The sequence below is a fragment of the Rhinolophus sinicus genome, linkage group LG12, assembly GCF_036562045.2.
Source record: "Rhinolophus sinicus isolate RSC01 linkage group LG12, ASM3656204v1, whole genome shotgun sequence".
NCBI classification, from domain to species: domain Eukaryota; kingdom Metazoa; phylum Chordata; class Mammalia; order Chiroptera; family Rhinolophidae; genus Rhinolophus; species Rhinolophus sinicus.
The window spans coordinates 60140481-60164092 of NC_133761.1; the positions used below are offsets into that span (position 1 = coordinate 60140481).

Consider the following 23612-nt stretch of genomic DNA (forward strand, 5'->3'; position numbering starts at 1 on the left):
AGAATTTTAGAGCCAAAAAGAACGATAGCGACCCTCTAGCCCAGCGGTTCTCACATGTGCGCATGTTTTCAGAGTCACCTTGAGGGTTTGTTGAAACACAGATTCCCCGGCTCCAGCCTATGGTTTCTGATTCAGCAGGTCTGGGTAGGACCCAAGAATGTGTATTTCTAACCAATTGCTGTAGCTCCTGCTAGTCTGGAATCCACACTGTGAGAACCACTGCATTGGTCCAATCCCATTCTTCCCAGAAGCCCAATGAAATGAAATGCCAAGTCCAAGGTCACAAGGTCATGGATGACCGAGAAGAACCACTGCTCCTCGTGTCTGTTCTTTCTACCACTTCTCACTTTTCTGGAGGAGATGGGGTAACTTCAGAGATGTTTTTTTACACCCTACCCTAAAATGCAGCTTGACTTTAACTTGAGGGGACATATATTGGCTTTAAAATGCTCTTTAACTCTTTAGAAACATCAGATTGTGGATGAATAGTACAGTCTAGAAAGGGTACTCATTAATACTTTAGGAAATGCCACTTGGGAATTTTTCTTCCTGTCGTCTCTCAAGAAGAGATGAGTGTAGTGACCCAGAAAAATCAAGCTGTTGAGTAAATCATTCAGTTAACTGAGCCCACTCAGGGCTACTTAGGGATATAGATTCATTTAGGAGTATGATTTTACGTATTCAAAACTCTAAACAGTTGTTCTAGAGGTTCTCTCATGGGTGGCAGGGTGGGGAGAGGACAGGGTTTTGCCATCACTGTGCAACAAAATGAATATTGAATAACGCAGTCGATGTTTTCTTCTTATCCACTGGATTAGGAGATCGGAATTCAATAGTAACAATATTCTTTTCCTCATAAGTCAAAAGTTTCATTTAGTGAGTAGTTAATTATGAAAGAGTGAATATATTACCCCCATTAAAGTACTGACAGGATTTCTTCAGAGAAACATTGAAACCCATTTACAAAAAAATCAGGCAGCGTGAATGTGATAATTTTGGTCAAAATCAGTAATTTCTTGGGCAAATATTTATTGAAAGCCTAAAATGTCCAGATTACAGTTCTAGTCACAGCAGAGCTGATTAAAGGCTATCAAGATGCTTACTAAATGGAGATAATAGAGACATAGTGCAACCTACCTTGATAGAATCCAGTGAGACCAGTTAGTGCAAAGCATTATGGGACACAGGAGAGAGCCATTGACCCACCTGTGGTCCCCTAGAGGAGGGTCACAGAAGAGGAGACCTTTCAGCTAGCCTGGAAGTACTGGACAGGGGCTTCTGTCTACCCCTGTGGATTGTGTTGTTAAACATTGTAGCTGACTAAAGAAAGCCAGAATTATAAGGAAAGGAGCACTTTCTTTCCAATACTCCATGATTTATTTATAAAATGTAAATTTCTCCCCCCACCCCACCCCCAGCAAGAGCCCATGAATTAAATCTGGTAAAAATAAATAAAATGTTTACATGTACACTCCCTACCTCTCCAAATATTGATAGGGATTGAATAATTGAATAAGAGTAACTGCTCAATCGATGGAAATGAAGCCATTGGTGGGGCCAAACTGGGAAGCTCTAACCACAGAAAGAACCCATTAAAGCGAATATTGTCTCATTTAATCATCTTTGCTAATAGAGAAAACAAATTGTGGCCATGTTTCCTTCCAAGATCTTCTGAGCAATAATACACCCAAACCCAAGAGCGCCTGGTCCTATCCAATGCAGTCCCCTTCTCCAGCATTCTGGAAAGATACAACACAGAACAGTTCTAAAATGAACCCTGAGGTTTATAAAGCTCTTACATCATACGTCAATCAGGGTTATTTTTTTTTTATTATTAATGAAGAAATCTTGGAAACATTCCAGGCAAGTCTGGTGATTTTTAAATGAAATTTAAAGTTTTAAAAATTGTTGTTGCTTCTGTTCTAGTGAAGAATGGTTTTGCGCCTCTTAGGTCTCTTGTTCCTTGGTTTAGATATTTGAGAATTAGACACTGGTTGCATTGCTGTGAAACTTGGGGAAAGAAAGTAATCCATGGGAAGCTAAACCACACCTTTCTTAGTGAAATCAGTGAGAGAGAAGGGAAATTGAGACCCCAGGTTCCCTTTTGGTATTTCAAATTCTCACTTGTATGTGTTTATCCTGGGAAACTCCGGCAGGATCTGGTACAGAGCAGGCATGCCAAAGGTGAGCATTTCCTCTATAAGAAAGGAAAAATAGGTGTGTAATGGTAAGGAACAACTTTATTCCACTTTCCTAAAACAAAATAAAATGCAGACTGGTGATGGCTTTTCTGTATTCCTTGGATATCTTTTTAAGAAGATGCAAAAAGATTGATTGGAAATTGCTTGATATTGGGAATTTAAGAAAACAAGAAATTCAGGTCTTGACTTTGTAACATAACAAGCTAATATCTTTGGGCCATCAAATAAATCCTTCAGATGTCAGTTTTATCATCTGTAAAATGGGGACAATAATAATATAGCTTCTACCTGCCCTGCAGGGTTGTTGTGAGAAACAAAAGATATGTGTGTAAAACTGGTTTGTTAATGTTAAATTATATCAAAAATATTAGATATTCTACTTATTACTTACAATTAAAAAATTTTTGAAGCAGCCAAGCTTTTCTACCTGGCTTTATTTTAAAAATCTGAACTTTGAAAAATCTTATTCCTTCATTAAATATTACTCCTTTGTTTAGAGTTCTCATTTATTGAAGGATGAATTTATCTGCTTCTTTTCTCACTAATGAAAATTGTCTTTGGCTTACTTAATTTTCGAATTCAAGTGGTCACTGAACTCTAGAAAAAACAACCACGGTCTTTCATTATGTGATGTGCTTTTCTGTAACACAAGGTTTGATTGGAAAAAGCTGGTGATACAAATAGCTGTGTACTTAGTGACAAACTACAGGTGACATAAGAGCCTTCAGGGTTTCAGGGTCCAGTATCATCCTCGTACTCCCCTCCCCCATCACCATTCCTGTTATTTTAATCTACCAGGGGAATGAGAAAGGAATTCTTTGCCTCACTCTGTTTTGCACCCAAAATGTGGTTTTCTAGAAATTTTGGCGGGGGGGGGGAGGGTGTTAGTGGGGGGGGCTCTCCCTGATGTGGTGTGTTCTCATCTGTATCTTGCTTTTGGAATGAAACCACCAAACAGAACATATAGGGCTTGGCTAGAGAATTAGAGGCAGTAAAGAGAGGCAGGGAGTGGCCTAAAGATGAGACATTTGTCTCTTTCTGCTGATTCATTCATTCCCTTCTACCTCTCCCATAAGAGGAGAAACCCACCGCCTCTCCAAAAGTATTCAGCATTCAGTGGAACAAATAAGTAAGAGTGAGTGGAAACTAGGGTACCGTAGTACAGCGGTCCTGGGCTTCTTAGTCTTCCTTCTCTTTTGTCTTTTTCTACCAACCTCCCGCCTCTCCATTTACTTTTCATTTCTTTAATCGTCTTACTTTTTACATTTCCTTATATTACTCTAATAATCCATCTGAATTATAATCTTTAAATTTGGCAGACTCCCTTACACTGATTAATAATAAACTGAGTAATAACATTTGCTATTAGTTTATTCATTCATTCTCTCACCCATCACGTACTGACTGTGTTCCTAAACCATCGACAGGAATGGTTACCAAGTTCCATTCCTGGCCCTGGGGATACTGTCAGATCTGGTGCAGCTCCCCAGGTCACAGCTGAGTAGGCGTCAGGGTAGGGAAAGGAGTGACCATTCAATAAAAACTGGATCCTTCAAAGGAGTGATAGGCAAAATGTGCTTAGGAAAGGGCAACTAAGTAGCTGGGGAAAAGAAGAGAATTTATCTCTTATTCGTCCCCAATTCTCTTTTAATAGGTGACTCATTTTATCTTTCTAGGCTTTTGGAGAAGGCAGAGGACAATTTGATATACACTTGGATACTAATCTCTTGGGATCAGACATCCCTTGGCTCTTACTTGGGACCTTTGTCCAGGGAGGGCTCAGCTCTCAGCTTGAGTTTGATGCACTGGTACATTGTCAACCATTGTGAGATTAACATTCTTACTGTATTTCCCTGAAAATAAGACCAGGTCTTATATTAATTTTTGCTCCAAAAGATGCATTAGGGTGTATTTTCAGGGGATGTCTTATTTTTTCATGTACAACCATCTACATTTATTCAAATACAGTCATGTCATCTTCTTCTGGAACATCGTCATAACGTACTAAATGCGCCCATCTGACGATCTTAACTGGCGCTTATTTTCGGGATAGGTCTTATTTTCAGGGAAACTCAGTAGCTTGTTATTGAGTAAGCACTGGAAAGGGGTGAAATGCAGTCTTTTCTAATACGAGCTTTTGTGCTACCTGGGTGTGTCACCTGGGTCAAGGCTCTTAACCACTCTGAGCCTGTTTTCCTCACCTGTAAGGTAACCAGGTTGGATTTCCATTCCCCATGGTCTTCTCCTGCCTGTAATCCATGTAGCCCAGACTTTCTGTGCTGCCATAGATGACTGATCATTCAACGTAACAACAGCGAAGCCTTGAGAAGAACTTAAATTCTTGGGATATCTGATCAGAGTTGCTCCTGGGTGAATGAGCTTGTGCGTGGGATAGTAATAAAATCAATGGCATTCTTGACTGAACGGCCGGGGAGAGGGATGTAGGAGAAGTATCTTAAAAGAAGAGAAAAGAAGTATGAACGATTTCTCTCGCCACTTTTTTCTGGTAGACAGTGTACAATCGAATGCTCTGGACATTCAACAGAATCCCTTCAGTTTGCCAAGTCTGTGTTCCTCACACTCTCATGCCCAAAACCTGATGGTAGCGTTAGGCGGACATCTTTTATTTTTTTCCTGTTATTACATTGAGCCAATAGGTATGTGGCAGTATGCTAGCAAGTCGTTCTCATCATCTTATGGTAAAAGTTTGGGGCATTTTCCTTGGGGAAATACTTGCACTGCATTTTCCTTTCCATATTAAGTCCCTTGAACTCTTAGTCCAAGATGAAGGCCAAATGAATGGACAGTACCATTCTCTTATGTCTCCTCTTGCATTTAATGAGATTTAAAAATAATATGGTTAACGCTGACAGAAGGCTCACTCGGTGTAAGATGACAGTAAAATGTATTATCCAAACTGAGGCACTATTGAGAGTATAGGGAGGAAGTATGGTGAATTATTAGACTAGGACAACTGGCATAAGTCAGAATGTCCTTAACTCACTGGGTCACGTGGTCCCCTCAAGTAGGACCAGACTGCTAAAATGGCTTAACTCAATCTCCATGACAGTTTTACAAGGTCGTTATTGTGGTTATTCCCATTTAATAGAGGAGGAAACTGAGACTTAGATGGGTGGTGACTCCATTCCAAAGCCTCATTCCTCAGAATCAGAACCTGAGTCTAAGTAAGGCATGTCTCCATAATAGGCTATTACCCCTTTACTAGAAGACCTCTACAGTTTCCTGCTTTCTGCCTGGCATGACAAACACACACCTCTAATTAATCCCCTTTGGTTGGGGGAAGTAGATTTTTATCAACTATATTCATTTATAAAAAGGGAACTTTGAAGTGAGTCAGAGAATTCTAACATCAAAAAAATGCAATAACCTCTTTCAGCCTGTTTATATGGACACCAGATGCTAAATATCTCACTTTTTTCCTTACTGGTCCTTTGAAAATTTGGACCAAAGGGTTAAAGGAAGCAAATGCAAAAGAACTTTCAAATAGTGTCGAACATTTACATACATTGGGACCAAAAATACTTTGTGCTTTTTGATGTTCCATGGATGTACATTTTTTTGCTTCAAATGTCTGTTGAATGGGATGGTTAATGTGGATAATTTGATCAGTTTACTGGTATCAAAGCGAGTATTGCCTATTCTGAAATCTGTCATATGGTGTCATTTCCTCCTTCTTCTCTGTCTCCACTACTCCCCCCACTTTCCCCTCAGAGCTAAGCCACCCTTTATTTTGGACAAGACTATCACACACATGATTGAGTCAACAATTTATGGCTTTTAAAAATAGGGATTTTGTCCTCTCTTAGGTTTATTGTTTATCATAATCATCTTTCAAGTGAAAAGGCTAATTTACTCTTTCTATAGGAATATTTTAAGCTTGATTATCATAATATTACAGCTGCCTGAAAAGGTCTAAAACGGGACACTGACCTTGAATGTTTTCTGCATTTAGCTCATGGTGCTTAACATTCAGGAAAGAATATAACTGCAACTCATTTATTAATGTGTAATCTCAAAATGTTAACGATTGCTCTGTAAATACATGCCATGCAGATCACAGAAAGCTTGTAGGATACTATAAAATGCATTGGGTATTTTGCCATGGTAAGTATATTGGAAATACAGCATAACTGAAGTCAGTTTTCCCATTGGAGCTACTGTAGTTTATAATTTAATTTTTACTGACATTTTACCATGTATATTATTAGCTTGACAAAATGAAAGTGAAATAATCCTGCATTAATTAAACAGAAACTGGGTTGCCTCTATTAGTTTCTCTGTCTTCCTTTGATTGTTCCAACCCCCCTCCATCCCCACTCTTTCACAAACACACTGGGAAAGAGTTTGGTGTGTTACTGAGGTGATGTAATTGCCCCCCAGAGAATGGGCCTTTTTTTTTTTTTTTAACATGGACTCAGTAATTTGGGAATGGGATGGATTTACAGGACAAGTGGTTTGTCAAAAGGAAAGGATTTTATTAGTGCTTCTGTGGAAGTGATCATTTTCAGTCGAAATGATTGCTTCTTGCCAATCGAGACAATAATTTAAATATCAAAGCCTGTGCCCTAGAAATGAAAAGCAACAGAAAATGAGGTATGATGAATTGATAGAGGTTTGGTGGAAATATAGAGTAAAGTAGGCATACTGACTTCGCAAGATGGCTTCGTGATCTCAGTGGGAAAATTGTGTTAAGCAGGTTTCCAGCATAAAAGAAATCCCAAGGCCCAGAGGAGGAAACTAGAGACAGATCAGTGAGGTGACCTGTTCAAGGCCACACAACTCATGACGGGGCAGAAGGGAGTTTGGGCTTCGGGCTTCCTGCTTGTCCTCTAAGCATTTTTCCAGGGATGCTCATTGTGGTTTTTCTTTTGGTGTTAAAGTTAGGAGTTTATAACAGTCTAGGTTTGCTTTTTGTAGCATTGGTATGTGACAACACCTGCGCTATATGAAAGACAGCAGGAAAGAGCGTTCAAAAAGCTAAACAGCTTTTCAAAGGTTTTATGATCTGGGGGAAAGATCTGCAAAGGTAGATTATGAGGCAATCCGAAAAAAATCTATAAATTTGCGATGCCTCATTGGGTTTTAAATATTTAACAAATAGCAACTGTGCAATACAAAAATCAAAATTTGCTTCAAACATAGGGCAGCGACTATATGCATGTTAATTCAGGTTAGTCCTGTTAATTTTCAGAAAAGGAAAGTGGGACCTAGAAATAGCTGTTAATATGCAATAATGATAGCAAGACTGAAGGGGTTCTCATCACCTTCTAGCAACAGAAGTATGCATTAGTAGAATGTTTTAGGAAATGATTCTCATTAAAATACAGTAAAAATGCTGGTATAGACACCAGGGATCTATCTACCTTTTGTTTCCACTTCGGTTTTGTTTATTACCATTCCTTGTTTCAAATGGGAATGAAATACATTTTCTGCCTGGTGTCCCTGTGTCATTTGGGGCCTGAGAATGCGGTTGCTTGGGTTGTGGGACTACATTGCTTAAAGAACATGTTGACACTATGATTGGACACTGGGCCTGATGCATAATAGACTGATATTAACTAATTTATTAATATTCTTTGTGAAACAATCCGAAGAGGTCCTTTTGTTTGGTTCCATGTATCCTGCTTTGGGTAGGCTCCTTGTGGTAAGATTGTGAAGTGTTAGCAAAATGTGTTATTCTAGGCTGTTACCTATTTATTTCATTCCCCACCCCCCAAATCCTTTACGTTGCGACTCTTAACGGTTTATGCCCAATATTGCTCAGGCTGTGTATATTTCCTGTGATTATCCACTCTTTCCTCCTTCAAGATGAGAAAACTCTATCACTAGGGAAGATGCTTGAAATGACTAAGCTATGTGTTTAGAAAATATTCTGGAGGCTAGCTCACAAGTTTAGGGCCATAGAGATCATTTTGAATTTCAAATTGGTTAAACTGGATTCAAGACAGTAGGTGTAATCTTAGGTCCTGGACTTGTAGAGGTGACATATTGATCCCAAGGGGAAAACAGAGAGCTCTGAAAACCTAGTGCACTTCTGGTCATTCGGAAAGCAGCTAGCTTAGTGGACACTGCACCTTGCATAGATGAAATATGGTTCCTGAGAGATCAATGGGAACTACACTGGGGACGCTTGTACATGGATCTCTGTGAGCACAGAAAAAAGACGTACACATGAATATGAGTCTAACCATGTTAAAAATCTATATATACTAACAAAATCAAATGGTTCATAATGGGTCAAATAAGTACCCAAAGGGCATAAGAAAATTCCGGGAAATAAAAGATAACTCCTGTGAAACGTGGTGACTTAAGGTCCATCGGTAAATAATTGACGACAAATCTTGTCTTTAAAAAGCCATTTCGACGGAGTAATAAACAGGTTCTGTCACAGCATGAAAATGCAAAGAAACTGACGACAGTACAGGATTCTGCACAGGTGCAGAATCTGAATGCGTCGATCCATTAAATAATTTATGATTTTTTTTTAAGTAGGTTTCTGGATAAAATAAGAAGAAAACTTTTTTTTTTGGGGGTAAATCTTTTAAAAATATGTAACAATTGGATCCATTCAGTACCCAGAAGATTTCAGTTTATCCAGAAGTCAAGATAGTAATCTGAATCAAAGATATTTTAAAAACTGTCTTTATAATGCAGTATATAATGCAGTATTAGCTTTCATATTTCTTTTATTGTATTTCAGAAAAATCATGTTTCTTTTTCAAATACCTTTTCATTTATTTTTTAATTACAAAGTGATTCCATGTCTCATTTTAGATTGAATAGGCAAATCTTTCCCCCCACCCCCTTGGTATCTGCAGAATGCTTGGATATTCTACATCTCAAAGCTCTTTTAATTCACTACTCACAACCAAATTTACATCTTAATTGCAGAGTTCACATTTAACAATATAGACAGCATAATGCTACTAGTAATTAAGCTTTTACTACCTGCTTTTATACAGTATTTTCAGGCAGTTTTTGCTATGTGAGTTCCCCTCTAGAAACTTGTATGTATTTAAACCACAAATAAAAGGGTTCAGGCCTGTATCTTAGCTATGACTAAATACATGGTAGAAAAATTGCTTTTTTTCAGTGGGGGCACCAAATGATGTCTGTCATTTTTATATTCTGAATTTTAATGTGGTTGTTCTATTTTTGCGTTGTGGGTTTTTTTTGTTTTTTTTTTTGAAGACCTAGCAAATTTGAGAGCATTGAGAAAAAGAGTCAAGTTCTGATTTAGTGAATTTAACACACACTGACTATCTGAATTAATTTATTTTAATTTCAAAGATTGTACTATTTATGTCATGTAAGACATTTGATACAAAAGGTTGGTAAGCAGTAGCACTGAATTATATCAAAATTGTGAGACTTCGACTCTCCATAAGGTAGCAGTCATCTCTTTGTCATAAATAGTTGGTATTTATTCCAAGTACATTTGCTAGTCTAAAAAATCCTGTATTTTAAAATAGCACCTAACAAAACTCTTTGTCACATGGAAACTGAAAACACGTATATACTATTGGAGGAAAAAACACCTTCCTCTTCTTATATTCTCTGAAAAAGATACTTTGTATTGAAAATTCTTAGTTTTGTAAATCTTCTTATGTTTGAAGCTAGTCCTTATAATGATCAGACTGTGTGATGATTTCCAAAATATTTCTGAGCTGATTTTTTAAAGTATTCAGGGTATATTATGTATAGGAACAAATATGTAAAAAGCATTTTATTAGAAAGCTGATCTTTTGGGTAAAATCATATATATTTGTATATGTCTTCTAGTTTGGAAGCTTGTATTGAAATAAGTATATGAGTAAGAACACTTGGAGTGCACTATTTTGTGATGCTCTCCCTACCATAAAAAATAAAAAATAAATAAAAAAATGCAGCCTTTATTTTGTCAAAATGCTCTGAGATGGATTTTAGGTATCATTTACCCTACAGTTCTCAGTCTCCCATCCCTGAAAGTGGAAAAGCCAATTTGTCCTGCAGTTTTGAAAAGCTATGCATCGTATATCTATAGGTAGGGAGACAGCAGCAGGTAAAGAAATGTTTACACCGATAATTTAAATAGGCATGCTCTCAAAATTGTCGCCAGGCACTATTTCCCGCTCTGTACTTGTGAAACACTGAATTCCTCCTCAAAGATGAGATCCCCATTCACCTGCCCCAACCATATAGAAGAATGTCTTTGATTCTTTAAACTGCCCCGTCTACATCAGGAAAACAGGCAAAGGCACGATGACAAATGCACGAGAAAGTACAGCGCTCAATAAGCCGCAGCCCCCAGTGGAGCAGGACACACACAACCGCAGGACAAACTTCATTCTCTACCTTCCCGCAGAGTCCTTTCCCAAATTAACTGAGAGTCTGCGTGAGTTCTTCTTGTCAAGGCAAAACAGACCTTACGTAGGAGAGAAACCCAGGGCCTCCAGTGCTTAGAGAGTTAAGTTAGTTATGTTTCTTTGGTAGCTTCCCAGAAAAAAAAAAAAAAAAAAAGAGAGAGAGAGAAAAAAAGAATAAAGGAAAGGAAAGGAAAAAGAAAAGAAAGGAAAGCAGAAGCACAGGATCCACAGACTGCGTTTCTACCCCTGGTCTTGGCTCTCCTTTCCTCTCCCACTCTGTTTTCACCCCTTGCTCGTCTGCACCCGTCCTACCTGCCTGGCTGCGTAGCTCGGTGCAGCCTCCCGTCGCCTCCCTCCTGATTGGGCAGACGCCCCCCAATCGGCGGCGCGGCTGGGCCAGTGGGACTGCATATGTAAAGCCCTACTTCATATTAATAAGCTCCAATCGGGGCTTTAAGTCCTTGATTAGGAGAGTGTGAGAGCTTTGGTCCCAACTGGCCGTGCCTATAGGCTTGTCACTAGGAGAACATTTGTGTTAATTGCACTGTGCTCTGTCAAGGAAACTTTGATTTATAGCTGGGGTGCATACATAATGGTTGCCGGTCGCACATGGATTCGGTAGAACTTTGCCTCCCTGAATCTTTTTCCCTGCACTACGAGGAAGAGTAGGTACCTTTTTCTTTCCTTTTTAAAACTCGGCGTGGGGGTGCGTGTGTCTCAGTGTGTGTGTGTGTGTGTGTGTGTGTGGAGGGGGGTGGACAGAATGTCTCTTTGCACACTGATTCAGGTAATGCCCTGGGTGTTTTGTGTGCACAGGGCTTATTTGCGTCTGTCTGGTGCCTTTTGTGTGGAGCGTGATCTCCTAATTCAGTAAGTCGAGAATTGTTCTGACTACAATATTACCTTTGAGGCAAAGCTCAGTGACTGTCCGTAAAACAGCTGTGTGACAGTCACTTCTTATTCAGGTGCTAAGAATAGGCTCTTGGCACAAATGCTTAGTGAACTGTTAAAATGCATCTTTTACTAGGACCCATTTTCCCAAGGAAAGATGTTTTAAAATACAATATTCAAAATGATTTATACTATGGAGTGCTTCTTATGGATTTGCAGTTTGACAGATATTTTCAGCGCCCTGTCATTTCTTACCCGGCAGAGTTAGGGGCAAAATTGCACATTTACTAATTCTCCTTCAGAAAACAATTTAAAAACTAGCCCTTTGCAGTTCAGGGCTAGAATAATGTTATTTGCATGGTTAGCGTTAAGTCAGCACTTAACTGACAAATCAGTCCATTAAGTAACATGAGATTTTCACACATTATTAATATTTAAGGGAGAAAAAAAAGCCCTAAAGAAACAGTAGTGACTTTTAAAATTTCCCCTTGAATAGACACTGTTGAGATTGTGAATTTGTTTCGTGATTCATGTCCAGAAAATATAGAAAAGTAGTTTTGTTCTTACATGCAGTTTAATTTGTATTTATGAACAATTTATGCCCGTGGATCTATATATTTGGGTTAGTAAAGGTGGGGGAGACAGGGGGTTACGTGAAGTAAATTAGGCATTCCTGTATAAATGAGTAGGTCATAAACTTAATTTCAACCCACTGTTAAGATAAAATATTAGTATGTCACTGGAGCTGTCACTGGTCCATCTTTCTGTTGAGTCAGTCATATTGCTTTGCTTTCAGATTACATTAATATCAACTGTTATAATAATTCTGAAAAGAGTGCTCTTGGCAAACATTTCTCTCTATAGATTGTGGAGAAAATATAAAACTGTAGAAGATGAGGCAGTGCATTATAGGGAAGTGTCCACTAGCTGTCCTTAGTGATTGCATATTGCATTGCTTTGTAATTAAGTAAGAGATGAAAGTGACTTGCAGCCTGAGTGGGTGTGTGTGTGCGTGTGTGTGTATGCTCACACACATACACACTCACCTACACACTCACGCAGAGGATATTAGCCAAGAGGTAGACTTAGGAGGAGCTGAAAGGTTGGAAGGCTGTGCTTACATCAGTTGGAAACACTCGAGAAACAAGCTTAAACTGTGTGAAAATAAAAATGAAAAATAAACAAAAGTAGGACTGCGCACTCCAATGTAGGGTGAAGGTTAGAGGACCAGGGACTGGAGAATTGGAGAGTTTAAAATGTCTTCATGTCAGGAAGAACACATTATCCAAACTCACCCACGTTCTGAACTTTTCTCTCTTAAATAAAGAAACAAAAGAAACTTTAAAAATCCCCTAGAGGCGTCTTTTTAAAGTAGTTTCCTTGAATTTAACTTTTATAGCTAATTTGAATAATTAGTTTAGATAAGCCTCTTAAAGCAGATGCATTTAAATGAAATCAGGGCACATGTCCTTTTGGCTTTGGCGCAAGATTCAAACTAGCTTTCTTTTGGGCTCAATTAAAAGTCATCTTTAAAAAAAAATACAGATTTATGGTCTGGATGCAGTTCTGATGGTTACGTGGTTCACTGGACAGACAGAAAGATCTAATGCTAAGCAACGCATCTGCCTCTCTGTCTCAATTAATAAACCCTAGAATTTATACATGCTATTAATATTCATAGTAATTGTACTGGGTTAAACCCCATCACGTGTGTGTATACATAGAAATGAAACCAGTTATGCAGTTTCACAGGAAAATATTGGACAATTTCTGCTTCGGAGGCGATTAAAAAAAGGTTCGTACAATTTATTGACCACCATTAGAAGAGCCTAAAATATTAACCTATAACTATGTATTTTTTTTTTTTAATTTAGGAAATGGGCCAGCACATTAAAGAACATAATACTGGAAAGCTTGTTTCACATTTAATAGCAGTAATAACTGATAGCATAAATAGATGAAAATAATATATCTGCTCATTTTGACATACGTGTCAGTCTAATCATGCTAAATGAGTGTTCTCATCACATGAATCCCTTTCAACCTCTGATTAAAATGTAACATTGACTACAGGATTATAGAGCGGACTTAATTTTACTGACTGTTTTAACAGTTGTCACAGCTGTTGGAAGAAGGAAAGGCAATTGAAACACTCCAAAACAGGCAAGACAGGAGGGAATAGTTCAGTACATTTCAGCTTGGTCACTGAAATCCAGACACTGACAATTAAACAAATTTGGGTTTTCAGAATGCTGTTTGGAGCTATGTAAGTTTTATTTTGTATGGTCCACTTTTTCTGTTTCAGGGTTTTGGTTATTTTTTTTTTTCTCTGCCTCATCTCTCCTTATTAGAAGCTAAAGTAAATTGAAATATAACTGTCCAAAAGTGATACTGTAATGTCAAAATCTATGGGATTAAAAAATAGACAGGAAGGAAAAATGTATACTGTAACAACAACAGAAAGCCTAAATCAGAGTGGATGCAATTTTTTTTTTAAAGATAAGAGCTTGCCTAAGCCACTATAGGTGTGATATTATTTGAGAACTATGAGCAGACACTTTATTTTTCTAAGAAATACTTAAACTCCAGACTTGGAGCTCATGTTACTTTTCTTCCTGATTCTCCTCTATAAATCTGTTGAAAACACCTGCCGCCTTAAAGATAGGTGGTATAGGTGGGGTTTTCAGATGATTTCTTTGTAAATTGCTGTAAGTGACAACCAGCTGTAGAGTCTTGTAATCTTGCCCATCACCTCACTAAAGCGAACAGATTAATTTTATTTTTCTGAAAATTAAATAACTGCTGTACATATTCCAGACCATATATTGTTGAAATAGCTAGACAGTGTGTATTATGTAACATACAATTTTTCTCCTTAGAGTAAGCAAAAAAAAAAAAAAAAAAGTGGTCCTGAGTTAATGGAATAAAGGCTGAATGGGAGTGGTGAATAAATGGTGGGGACACGTTTCCCGGGCCCTTTGTGTCAGTGTATTTATGTATCACCCTGCACATTGAGTGGTAAGTTTAGAAATCCTCCTTTTACGGAAAGGGCTAGCAAACAGCTTTCCATTGCCTGGGCAGAGGCGAGGGTGATGGTGTTGGTTGGTCCTTACAGTGATGGTTTCTCATCTTAATGTGTTTATGGCACTGCTGCTTTATTTACTGAGCCTAGCGTGTTGCAGCGGTAATTAACCCATGTTATTAGCAAAACCCTTGTGGATATCCATTAATTCTCTTGCATGGATGATCATTTTTCCAGTGTTTTCTCTCCAATAAGGTATCATTGTTCTTTTTTTTTTTCAATTCTAAATTGACGGCCTTTGATATATTTCTTTGATTTAATCTGACCTGTAATATATATTGGCCATCTGATACAGAATGCTATTGTAATTCAGCTTTAAAAAAATGCTAATAGGAGCTGTAGGAAATTATTTTTGTTGTTCTTTTCAAAGTAAAAAAAAAAAAGACAAGAAATTAAGGTTTAAGAAACAAATCATATAGGAAAATCAGTTTTAACTCCAAATTTTCCAGATCTTAGAATTTATGATAATTTGTGTCTTTAAGGTCTTTGAATCAGATATTTACTTAGTTAATAATACTTTAGGCATTTTTGTAAAATATTGAGCCAGCAGAAAAATACTGGTGCTTCCTGCGCTGGAAAAAGATAAGGACCATCTCATTAGCCAGGCCATACTTTTGCAATTAATTTTAGGTACATGGTGCTATTCATCAAAAAGGGCAGGTAACTTCTCTATGAGTCTATTTAACAATACTTTCACAAGACCTCACGCCTGCCAGAACTACAGACAAAGAAGAGACGTTTCTTTGGGAAGGTAGGCATAATGCCCAATCTCACGTCCGTATCACTTGGGAAAGATTCCTCAACATTTGTTTCAGCCTAGTGACTAAACAAAATATTTCTTTGTGTTACTTCTAAAGCGCTAGGGAGCACGGAAGGTTTTGCTTATATTATTTCATTAAGTAAATTGAACGCTGGACTTCTGGTGGATACTTTTGTTATACAAGGGGCAATTAATAGCAATTGTTTCAATTAATTAATATCAAAGGAACTTTTTAGAATCACCTGCCAAGCATTTAGAAATAAAGGAAGAGCATCTGAGTTATCTCAGTAGAACTTTAAAGTCCTGCAGCCGATAAGCTTTGCCCTGAATTTTGCTTCGTAGCACATTCATGGAAGAGAGGCATAATAAAGTGTTGATCTGTTATAAGTGCATATGAGCTCCGGCCCTAGCCAGCTCTCTGGAGAAAAATCTTTGATTACACTGGCCCAGTTTGTTCAGTTTTTATCTCTTTTACATCCACTGGCCTTGTATTAAATTGTCATTGTCCTAACAGGAGATAGAAATGAATTGCAGCCCTCCGCATTCTCTGACAGTGAAATATTTAGGTTCTTTTTCTGCAATCATACTTATGTGTGTATTTGATAGTGCAGGGGTGAACCAAGCAGCTCTGCCGCTTGACCGTCTTCTTATTGCATTTTGTATGTTTTGCTGTTGATTATTGTTTTCATAGCCATGTGTATATGAATAGACATGGTCTAGACCAGTATAAATAAATAAATACTCCTATGGTGCTTTAAAATCCAATCCAGCCGATGGAAGACACACACGTGTATGTTTGTGTGTGTGTAGAGTATGCATGTGAAATACGCAGATAGATGGGAAGAGGTATATATGTAGAATATAATTAGGCTGCTAAGATTGTTCATGTGCTTTTATCTAATAAAGTGGAGCTAAAGTATGTTTTCTAATCACTTAGCTGCCAATTAAATTTGCCAGGCATGATTTTAACCTGGAATTAGGATTTCAGGTACTTATCAGGTCTGATTTTAAACTCAATTGTTAAACTACCATGTAAAAGACAGGTTAACAGGTAACTTAATGAGTAAATTTGTTTCTGATTTTATACATTTGTAATTTGTGTTATTCCTAAATCCAATATCTAGTAGTCATAATTAATTTGTAAAATAGGAAATAAGCAACTAATATTAAATACATAATTTAATGGTTTGGGCCCATAGCCAATAAATAGTTTGGAATTAGCTCTTGGCTACATTCTCTTCTTCTCCAATTGGGCCTGACAAATATATCTTAATGTAAACATGACAGCTTTCAAATAAATGCAAAATCTGAATTTCATTTATCTGCACTATATAAATATATCATTTGCTTTTTTTTTGCTAAAAGCAAATATAGAAAATCAATAAGTATTCTATTTGCATAAAGTACATCATACATTTCAGAATTTTCTAGTTTTTTTCCAAGAGATAATTTTAGAAATCTGTGATTTGCTTAGTAAACCTGAATGCAGAGAGAAAATTCTCTTTCTGTTCTAGTTCTTGTTCTAATTCATACTCTTGTTTGAATTCCTAGATTCATTTCTTACCTTTCTTTCTTTGTATAGCACTTTAACAAATTTAATGTTTCTGTGTTTGAAAAAAAAAAGAAAAAAAAAAGTCCTGCTGTTACGTTTTGCCAATCCCTCAGATCAAAGTTAGTTTCTTTATTACCTAAGGTTGATGATAAATGACAGTTTTCTGCCTTTTGAAGGATTTGCCTGGCATCTTTTTCTTGTTTCAAGTTCATTTTAGACTTATACTTTCTCAGGTGTAGGAAACCTCAGCTAATAAGAACAATTTCCATTCGGAGTTTTAGCAAACACATCTTTCCTCTCTACTTTTCCTTAGAGAAGTGCCAGACGTTTCTTTTTCTCTGATTTGGTATTTCTCTCTGTTTTTCCAAATGTGTTTCCTAGTCAATTATACAAAACCCCTGGACTGAGAAGATTTAGATTTTGTGTTGTGTTTGTGTGTGGTCTGTTTTTAAAATATTTTTAAATGTTTGGAGGAAACTTGCTTTTTATGTTTTGATTTCTTCAAATGTTAATGCCATTTTAATTTATGGCAATGCATGTATATTTGGAAGATAACTCACTAAGGCAAAGAAAGTAAAAGGTACAGTTTTAAATAAATTGGCTTCTTACTGGTCAATTAAAGTCCATTTCAATATACTGGGATAGATCTACATGTGTATTTGAATATAGACATATAACATCCAGCACTAGCCATTAGAAATATAACCTATGGCTGTATATGGAATTCTTTCACACAATATAATGAATGAAAACACTGGCTTCTGGCATTTAAAAATCTATAAATGTTTATTTACAGTGTTGAATTCATGGAAAGCCTACCTGAGATTAGATTACATTGGTAACAAAAAAGTACATTTATATTTTAATTATGAAAGACAGTCTTTGTCATATGCATTCTTCTGTGCCTTCTCGTATTGCTTTGAGTGCAACAAAATTGCATATATACTTTTCATCATTTTGATTGGAAGTGCACATTACGTGTAATATGCTTTGGCAGTACTTACGTAGCCAAAGAAAACAAATTAATATTGGGCATACTGTGGGCTGTCAGGCACATCACAGACATGTCAATTTGACTTTGCTTCATCATACACCTTCTCCGCAAACAGTTGGTTAAGATGGTGCTAAATAAAGGGGAAGCTACCAATAAATTCTCATATTATCGCAGAGATTGATGGCTACTAGAAGTGTAATGAAAAGCAGCGTGCTTGCTTACTTCTCTTGAAAACTCTCACTGTGGGAGTATAGATAACACAGATAAAAATGAGGCTTTTTTAAAGAGTATAACTTAAGCTTGTTCAAATCATTCTACTGTATTGGAAGTAATAATGGGATTTATTTTTTAAAAAAGTCTGACATGGTGAACCTCAGGTGTTCTTACGTGTGAAGGAAAGGAAGACTTTAGGAAGTGAAGTGTTACAAGGAGTTCTGGCAATCCACTTTGAACAAGAGGCATCTCTTTTTTGTTGTACTTTAAATACTGAGCAAGGGGAAAAAAAGCATCTGTGCTTTCTTCTTGTATGGCTTATTCAATATGCAAAATGTGAAGTTTAAAAATGTATATCGAGAACTCATGCACAGAAAATTAGGCAGAGGCACACTATGTTCTTTTTTTTGTCACCTCTGTGATCAGAATGTATCTTTGTACATGATAATTCCTTTTTCATCTATTCTAGGGAGATTCTACTCATTCGTAATGGCTTTTGAAAATTGAAACAAAGGACTCATGAAATAAATATATTTACTTTCTGTTTAATACTCCCAATGTGAGTTAAAATGTTTTAAACAGTGGACTTAGTGAATATGTTGTTACATTTTATATTTATAAGAATTTAGCTTGCTTTGAAAAGGTCTAAAGTTATATTCAGAATTAGTAAAAATAGTAGGTCATATAAAAAATGATGTGGACTAGAGTGCTTATTTAAGAGAAAACATTCAAATGTGAGGTTGTTCAGTTAATTGCCCTTTGACCTCTATAATTCCAAATGATCATCGTCCTTTTAGTTCTCCAAAAATGTAAGATAGCCATGTTAAATTGTATTTATTTTTCCATAGATGAAAAAATACTCTGAAAATGCTTTCTTCCCAGCCATTAATCTAATAAAACGGATTAGATATTTTGAGGAGGAATATTATACTTGTAACCAACTGATCATGACCGAGGAGAGGGAAAGATGTATACATAGAGTTGATAAGAATCGTGTCATTTTCCTAGGAGAAAGTGACTATGTACAGTTGGCGCTGGGTCCTATGAAATGACAGAAGCATCCCTTTTATCCGTAACCTTAAATGAGACCTGGCTCATCAGTCATGGGATCATAGTGTCACAGATGGAAAAGCAACCATCAGCTGAATTGTCCTGAGCTACACACTTGGCTAATTCATCTTACTGTTCCACGTGTCTAAGGCGAGACTCAGTCTGTTCTTGGGGTCTAGACAGAAGCTGGAGTAGGGCTCAGGTGGGAGCCTGTGGCTGCCTTTTCCGGTTCTCTCCTAGCCATTCAGTGAAGGGAGGTGAGGGACATGTGAACAGTTTATACACAGAAGCCCAAGCAGAGATTCTTGCCTAGGCTCAAGGATTTGTTACTCAGTTATTGAAGTAAATTTCAGATTCCTCTTATGTTCCAGAAATGTCATTGCTGTCTTTCATGCTCCAGAGAACTACCTATACATGATTCGATCTGTCTCTGTTCGCATGAACCACAAACTGGTTTCAACAGTTTTTTAATAGGCAGAAGTGGAGGGGAGGCCATCGATGTATGTTAGCCTGGCTGGTGATTCTGTCTTCATACCTCTACATGGAACTATTCAATGGGTGAAATCTGAAGAATGAGAAAAATACCGAAATTCGGCACTCAATTGTCTTTATTTTTTATTCCTTATAGTGAACAAAACTTTAATGTCTAGAGCATTTATGAGGGTGTTAATGATTGGAAAATCTATCCTGAGAATGTGGTCACCATATGTGACAGCCTTGCTTTCTCTCTCGTCTTCAGTTCATGGGGTAAGTTCGGTGATATTGTCTATTGTCTTACTTTGCTTACGTTGTAACACTTCTCTGCCTCAACAATGAGATAACCTGGAATGTGGGGAAAATGCCTGCTCCGTCCTACAGAACTTTCCTGAACCCCTTCGATCCCAGCAGAATTTTCTTTTAAAATTTCCCTTCTTGTCATCTGTTTTGCTAAAGTACCATTTACTTTGCAGAAAGGTTAAGTGCATGATATTCATTGCCATTTGCATCCACAGTACATTTTATTCTCTCCCCCCACCATGAATTCCAAAGAGATTACCTTCAACTTTTCATATTTGTTTTTCTTTTGTTTCTGTTTGGTATGCATTCTACTTGAGTGCTTTTATAGTGTTTTCTTGATTGTTGTCAGTTTGGGGTACCCGAGGCTGACATTTTTGTTAAGTTAATGTCACAGCAGAAAAACCTATGGCAAGCTGGAATCTGGCTACAGTGCGTGGAAGATACAACTTACGTTTGATTGTGTGTAAATACAGTTAGTTAGCTGAGGGTTGATCAGATAGCTTGGCAGAAAGAGAGAGGAGCAGTACAAACTGTTTTCAGTAACTGTGCTGTTCATACACCTGATAAGATTGAGAGAGCTTTTCGAAATGCTGATAGGCTGTGAATAAGAAAAGAATAATCACTTCTCTTGGCACCAGCTTATCAGGAATGAAGTAAAATGCCAACACTTTTACATTAGCAAAAGTAAATGTTTCAGACACTCTGTGCCTTTTTTCACTCAAGTTAAATAGTAGAGGTGCTTTTGAGTGCACTGTAATGAATAGAAGGATTTATTACCTTGACTAAATTACAGGTGAATATGTTGATAAAAGAAACTTCAGCGTCAACAGCAGCTTGTTTGATAAGCAGGAGCATCTATGCTGTACTTTCTCTGGAGAAATTAAGTTTTCCTGTTTCCACTCCAATTCCATTAAACATCTTTTCTGATATTAGAAGATGCGGTTATGTCCCATGTCATTTGGGTCTTATTTTCCAGCAGGTGGGTGATAGGCATTTGTCAGACTTGAAAACTATTGGTGCACTGTTGTTAAGAAAGTTGGGGCATCTACAAGTTTATGTCGTCTGGGCTGAACCAGCAAATTCCTATGCAAGAAAATCGTATTTTTTCTCGGGAATGGAATGAGATTCGTCGTAAGTTTAAGACCCTTTCGTGAGAAGGGAAACATATCTGTCCACCTTATAGTCCATTTTTATAGCACCTCCCCTTAAAAAAAAAAGAGCAGTTGGTGTTGCTTTTCGATATAAGCCATTCACTTTCCCAGCTCTGTCATTTTCTCCTCTTTGTAATTTGACGCCTACAAATAATTTGGCGTATTCAGATTTGATAAATGATAGTGCACGAGCAGATGGATTGATTTTGGATTACTATTGATTACTCTCAATGAGATCACTGTGACACACTCGAATCAATAGTATTCGATTAAGCAAGGCACCGCCATTCTATGCATTCAGCAGCCGGGTTGCTCAGGAGCAGAATGTTCACAAGCTGATAAATTGACAAAGCGTTCAGCTTTAAATAGCGCTTTGTTCAGCACTGGGTCCTTAAAATATATTTCATTGGGAAGTTCGCTTTTTGCAACTCTGGGCCTTTCTGTGCAAGAAAGGTCATCAGTTTAAGGTTTATTAAATTTTAACTAAAAACAACTGGGCACCATGTAGGTGTAAAATAATTTAAGTACTTACTGCAGGCAACTGTCATGCTTTTGAGCTGTTGCTCAAAGATTTCATTCTTTTACGAAGATGTCAATTGTAAACATAAAAATGCATCACTGGAAATGTAATGGTTTAAGATTCAAACAGAAAAAAAAAAAATTCCTGCTTGAGGAAAGCAGTGTAATCAAAATAAGGCGGCCTTAACTTTCTTCAGAAGTGGGCATGCTTGGGAGGCAGTATTAGGGGAAGAGTGCCTTGGTCCAGCACACAGCTGCTGCTTTCGTCTCTTCTTTTCTGAAGGTATTAGTCATGTCGCCCTTCCATGCAAAATACTAAATATCATTTGATCCGGAAGCTGATACTGCTGCTGATATACTGAAGTCCTTCTGTCCTGAGCACACTTACAAGGTCACAGGGGCTGGGGGGAATCCATGTTCCAAGTCCTTTCGTGAAGGACCCCAAGGATAAGATTTTCCATCAGATTCCATCCTTGTGCAGCCCTGGCACTTGGAAGGAAGCATTTGCTCTTACATGGGATTGCCAAGTTGCTTCGCAAAAAGGTGAGCATTATATTAGGTTGGTGCAAAAGGGATTGCGGTTTAGAAGGTTAAAAGTAATTGCAAAAACCGCGATTACCTTTGCACTAACCTAATAGTAAACACTTCAGGGATGGCATGAATGTGTAAGACTTGATTTCCAGTGAAATGTTGGCTCCTAGGGTCTGTGTACCCAAAAATCTTAAGAGGCTCGAGTCTTGAAATATACTTCGATTAATGCACTCATTTTGATAGTAATGGAAAAGAACACAACCAAATTAGAGACGGCTTTCTGAGGGAAAATCAGTAGGAAGGTCAAGTTTGGAATCATGACATCCCCTGATAAAACTTCAGACTTTTTTGCATGAAAGTGAGGTGATAGGATTCTAATTATATTAGGTTGAACCACGTGGAATTGCCGATTTTGTAGGTCAAAAATTGGTCAAAAATCAGCAATTTCATGTGATTCAACATAATAATTGAATTTATTCCTCAACTGTTCATATTCCATAAACAAATTGAAAGCGACAACTCTTTTTTTATTATTATTTTATGATGGACATTGTGAGGTTATGGAAGACACATGAATTCTATATACAATTACGCCAAGTGCATTATAGTGTAATTTTTTCATAACTTTTTTTTTCTGTAACATCATCAGAGAGTTCCCGAGTGTGCAGTATCATACACACTGAAAAAGCTCACATTTACCTGGCTTCTCAGCTGCTGTAGATAAGCCGCTTCTGAGCACCCATGTAAATTTTTCCTCTGCTGAGGAAGAGTATAGCCAGAACAAGTCTTGACCCTCCAAAAAGATCACGTTGCAGAGGGTACATAGTGGGAGAGCATGTTGGGCCAAAGATGCCGACACTTCAGGTATTTCATCCTCACTTTCGCTCTTTAACAGAACCTTAATATGCTAGTTAGCGCTTTTCCTCTTTCCCCCTAGAGAAGTATTAAAACTGTGCTCCATTAAATTTATGTACCGTTGTGGGTGAGGCAGGTGCATAACCCCAAAATGATGCTTTATTGGCTATACAGGTAGGAAAGGTGCTTCGGGAGACATAACATGACCCCAGAGCTTCCACTTGACCCCCCAGATGTGCAGCTCTTGTTGGAGCTGTGCTATGCTGGCCAGTAGGAGCTCCCGGCGCCCACCTGTGGGCAGAATCTGTCTCCCAGATAGGAGGGAAATTGACTCTGTTTTTAGGTAGAAGGGAGGGGCTCCAGTGTCACCGCCGGGATGTCAGCACAAAGTGCATCCTGACGTAGGGTCACAGCAGGACTGGGTACGTTTTTCTCCGTCTGGGTAAGTGCACAACAGCTTACATCTTGTTTCAGAGAGAGAGAGGGTGGGCATCCTTTCCTGGGACTTGACTGAAGGAAAGCGTCCAACTGGTCCCACTGTCAGCCATGGACTTGTCCCTTAGTTGTGTATTTCCCCCCAGTCTGTGGCACTGAATTTGATTTATCGCAGCTACTAAGATCAAAAAAGAAGTCATCCATTTGATGTTTGTTATTAGGCACGTGCAGTGCA

At 37.8% G+C, this 23612-nt stretch overlaps 1 protein-coding gene across 9 annotated transcripts in view; it reads left to right on the forward strand.

Annotated features, from left to right (window-relative positions):
• The window catches only part of ESRRG (estrogen related receptor gamma), a 547928-nt gene that overhangs the window by 332761 nt on the left and 191555 nt on the right, over positions 1–23612 (forward strand). Inside the window, exon 1 of one of the 9 annotated variants that reach the window (XM_019743203.2) lies at positions 11021–11232. The exons of the other annotated variants lie outside the window; for them this stretch is intronic. Within the exon in view, the coding sequence (XP_019598762.1) occupies positions 11177–11232 (56 nt within the window). The 5' untranslated portion in view covers positions 11021–11176. Of the gene's footprint in view, positions 1–11020; positions 11233–23612 lie in introns of those variants that run through there. 9 annotated transcript variants of the gene reach the window in all.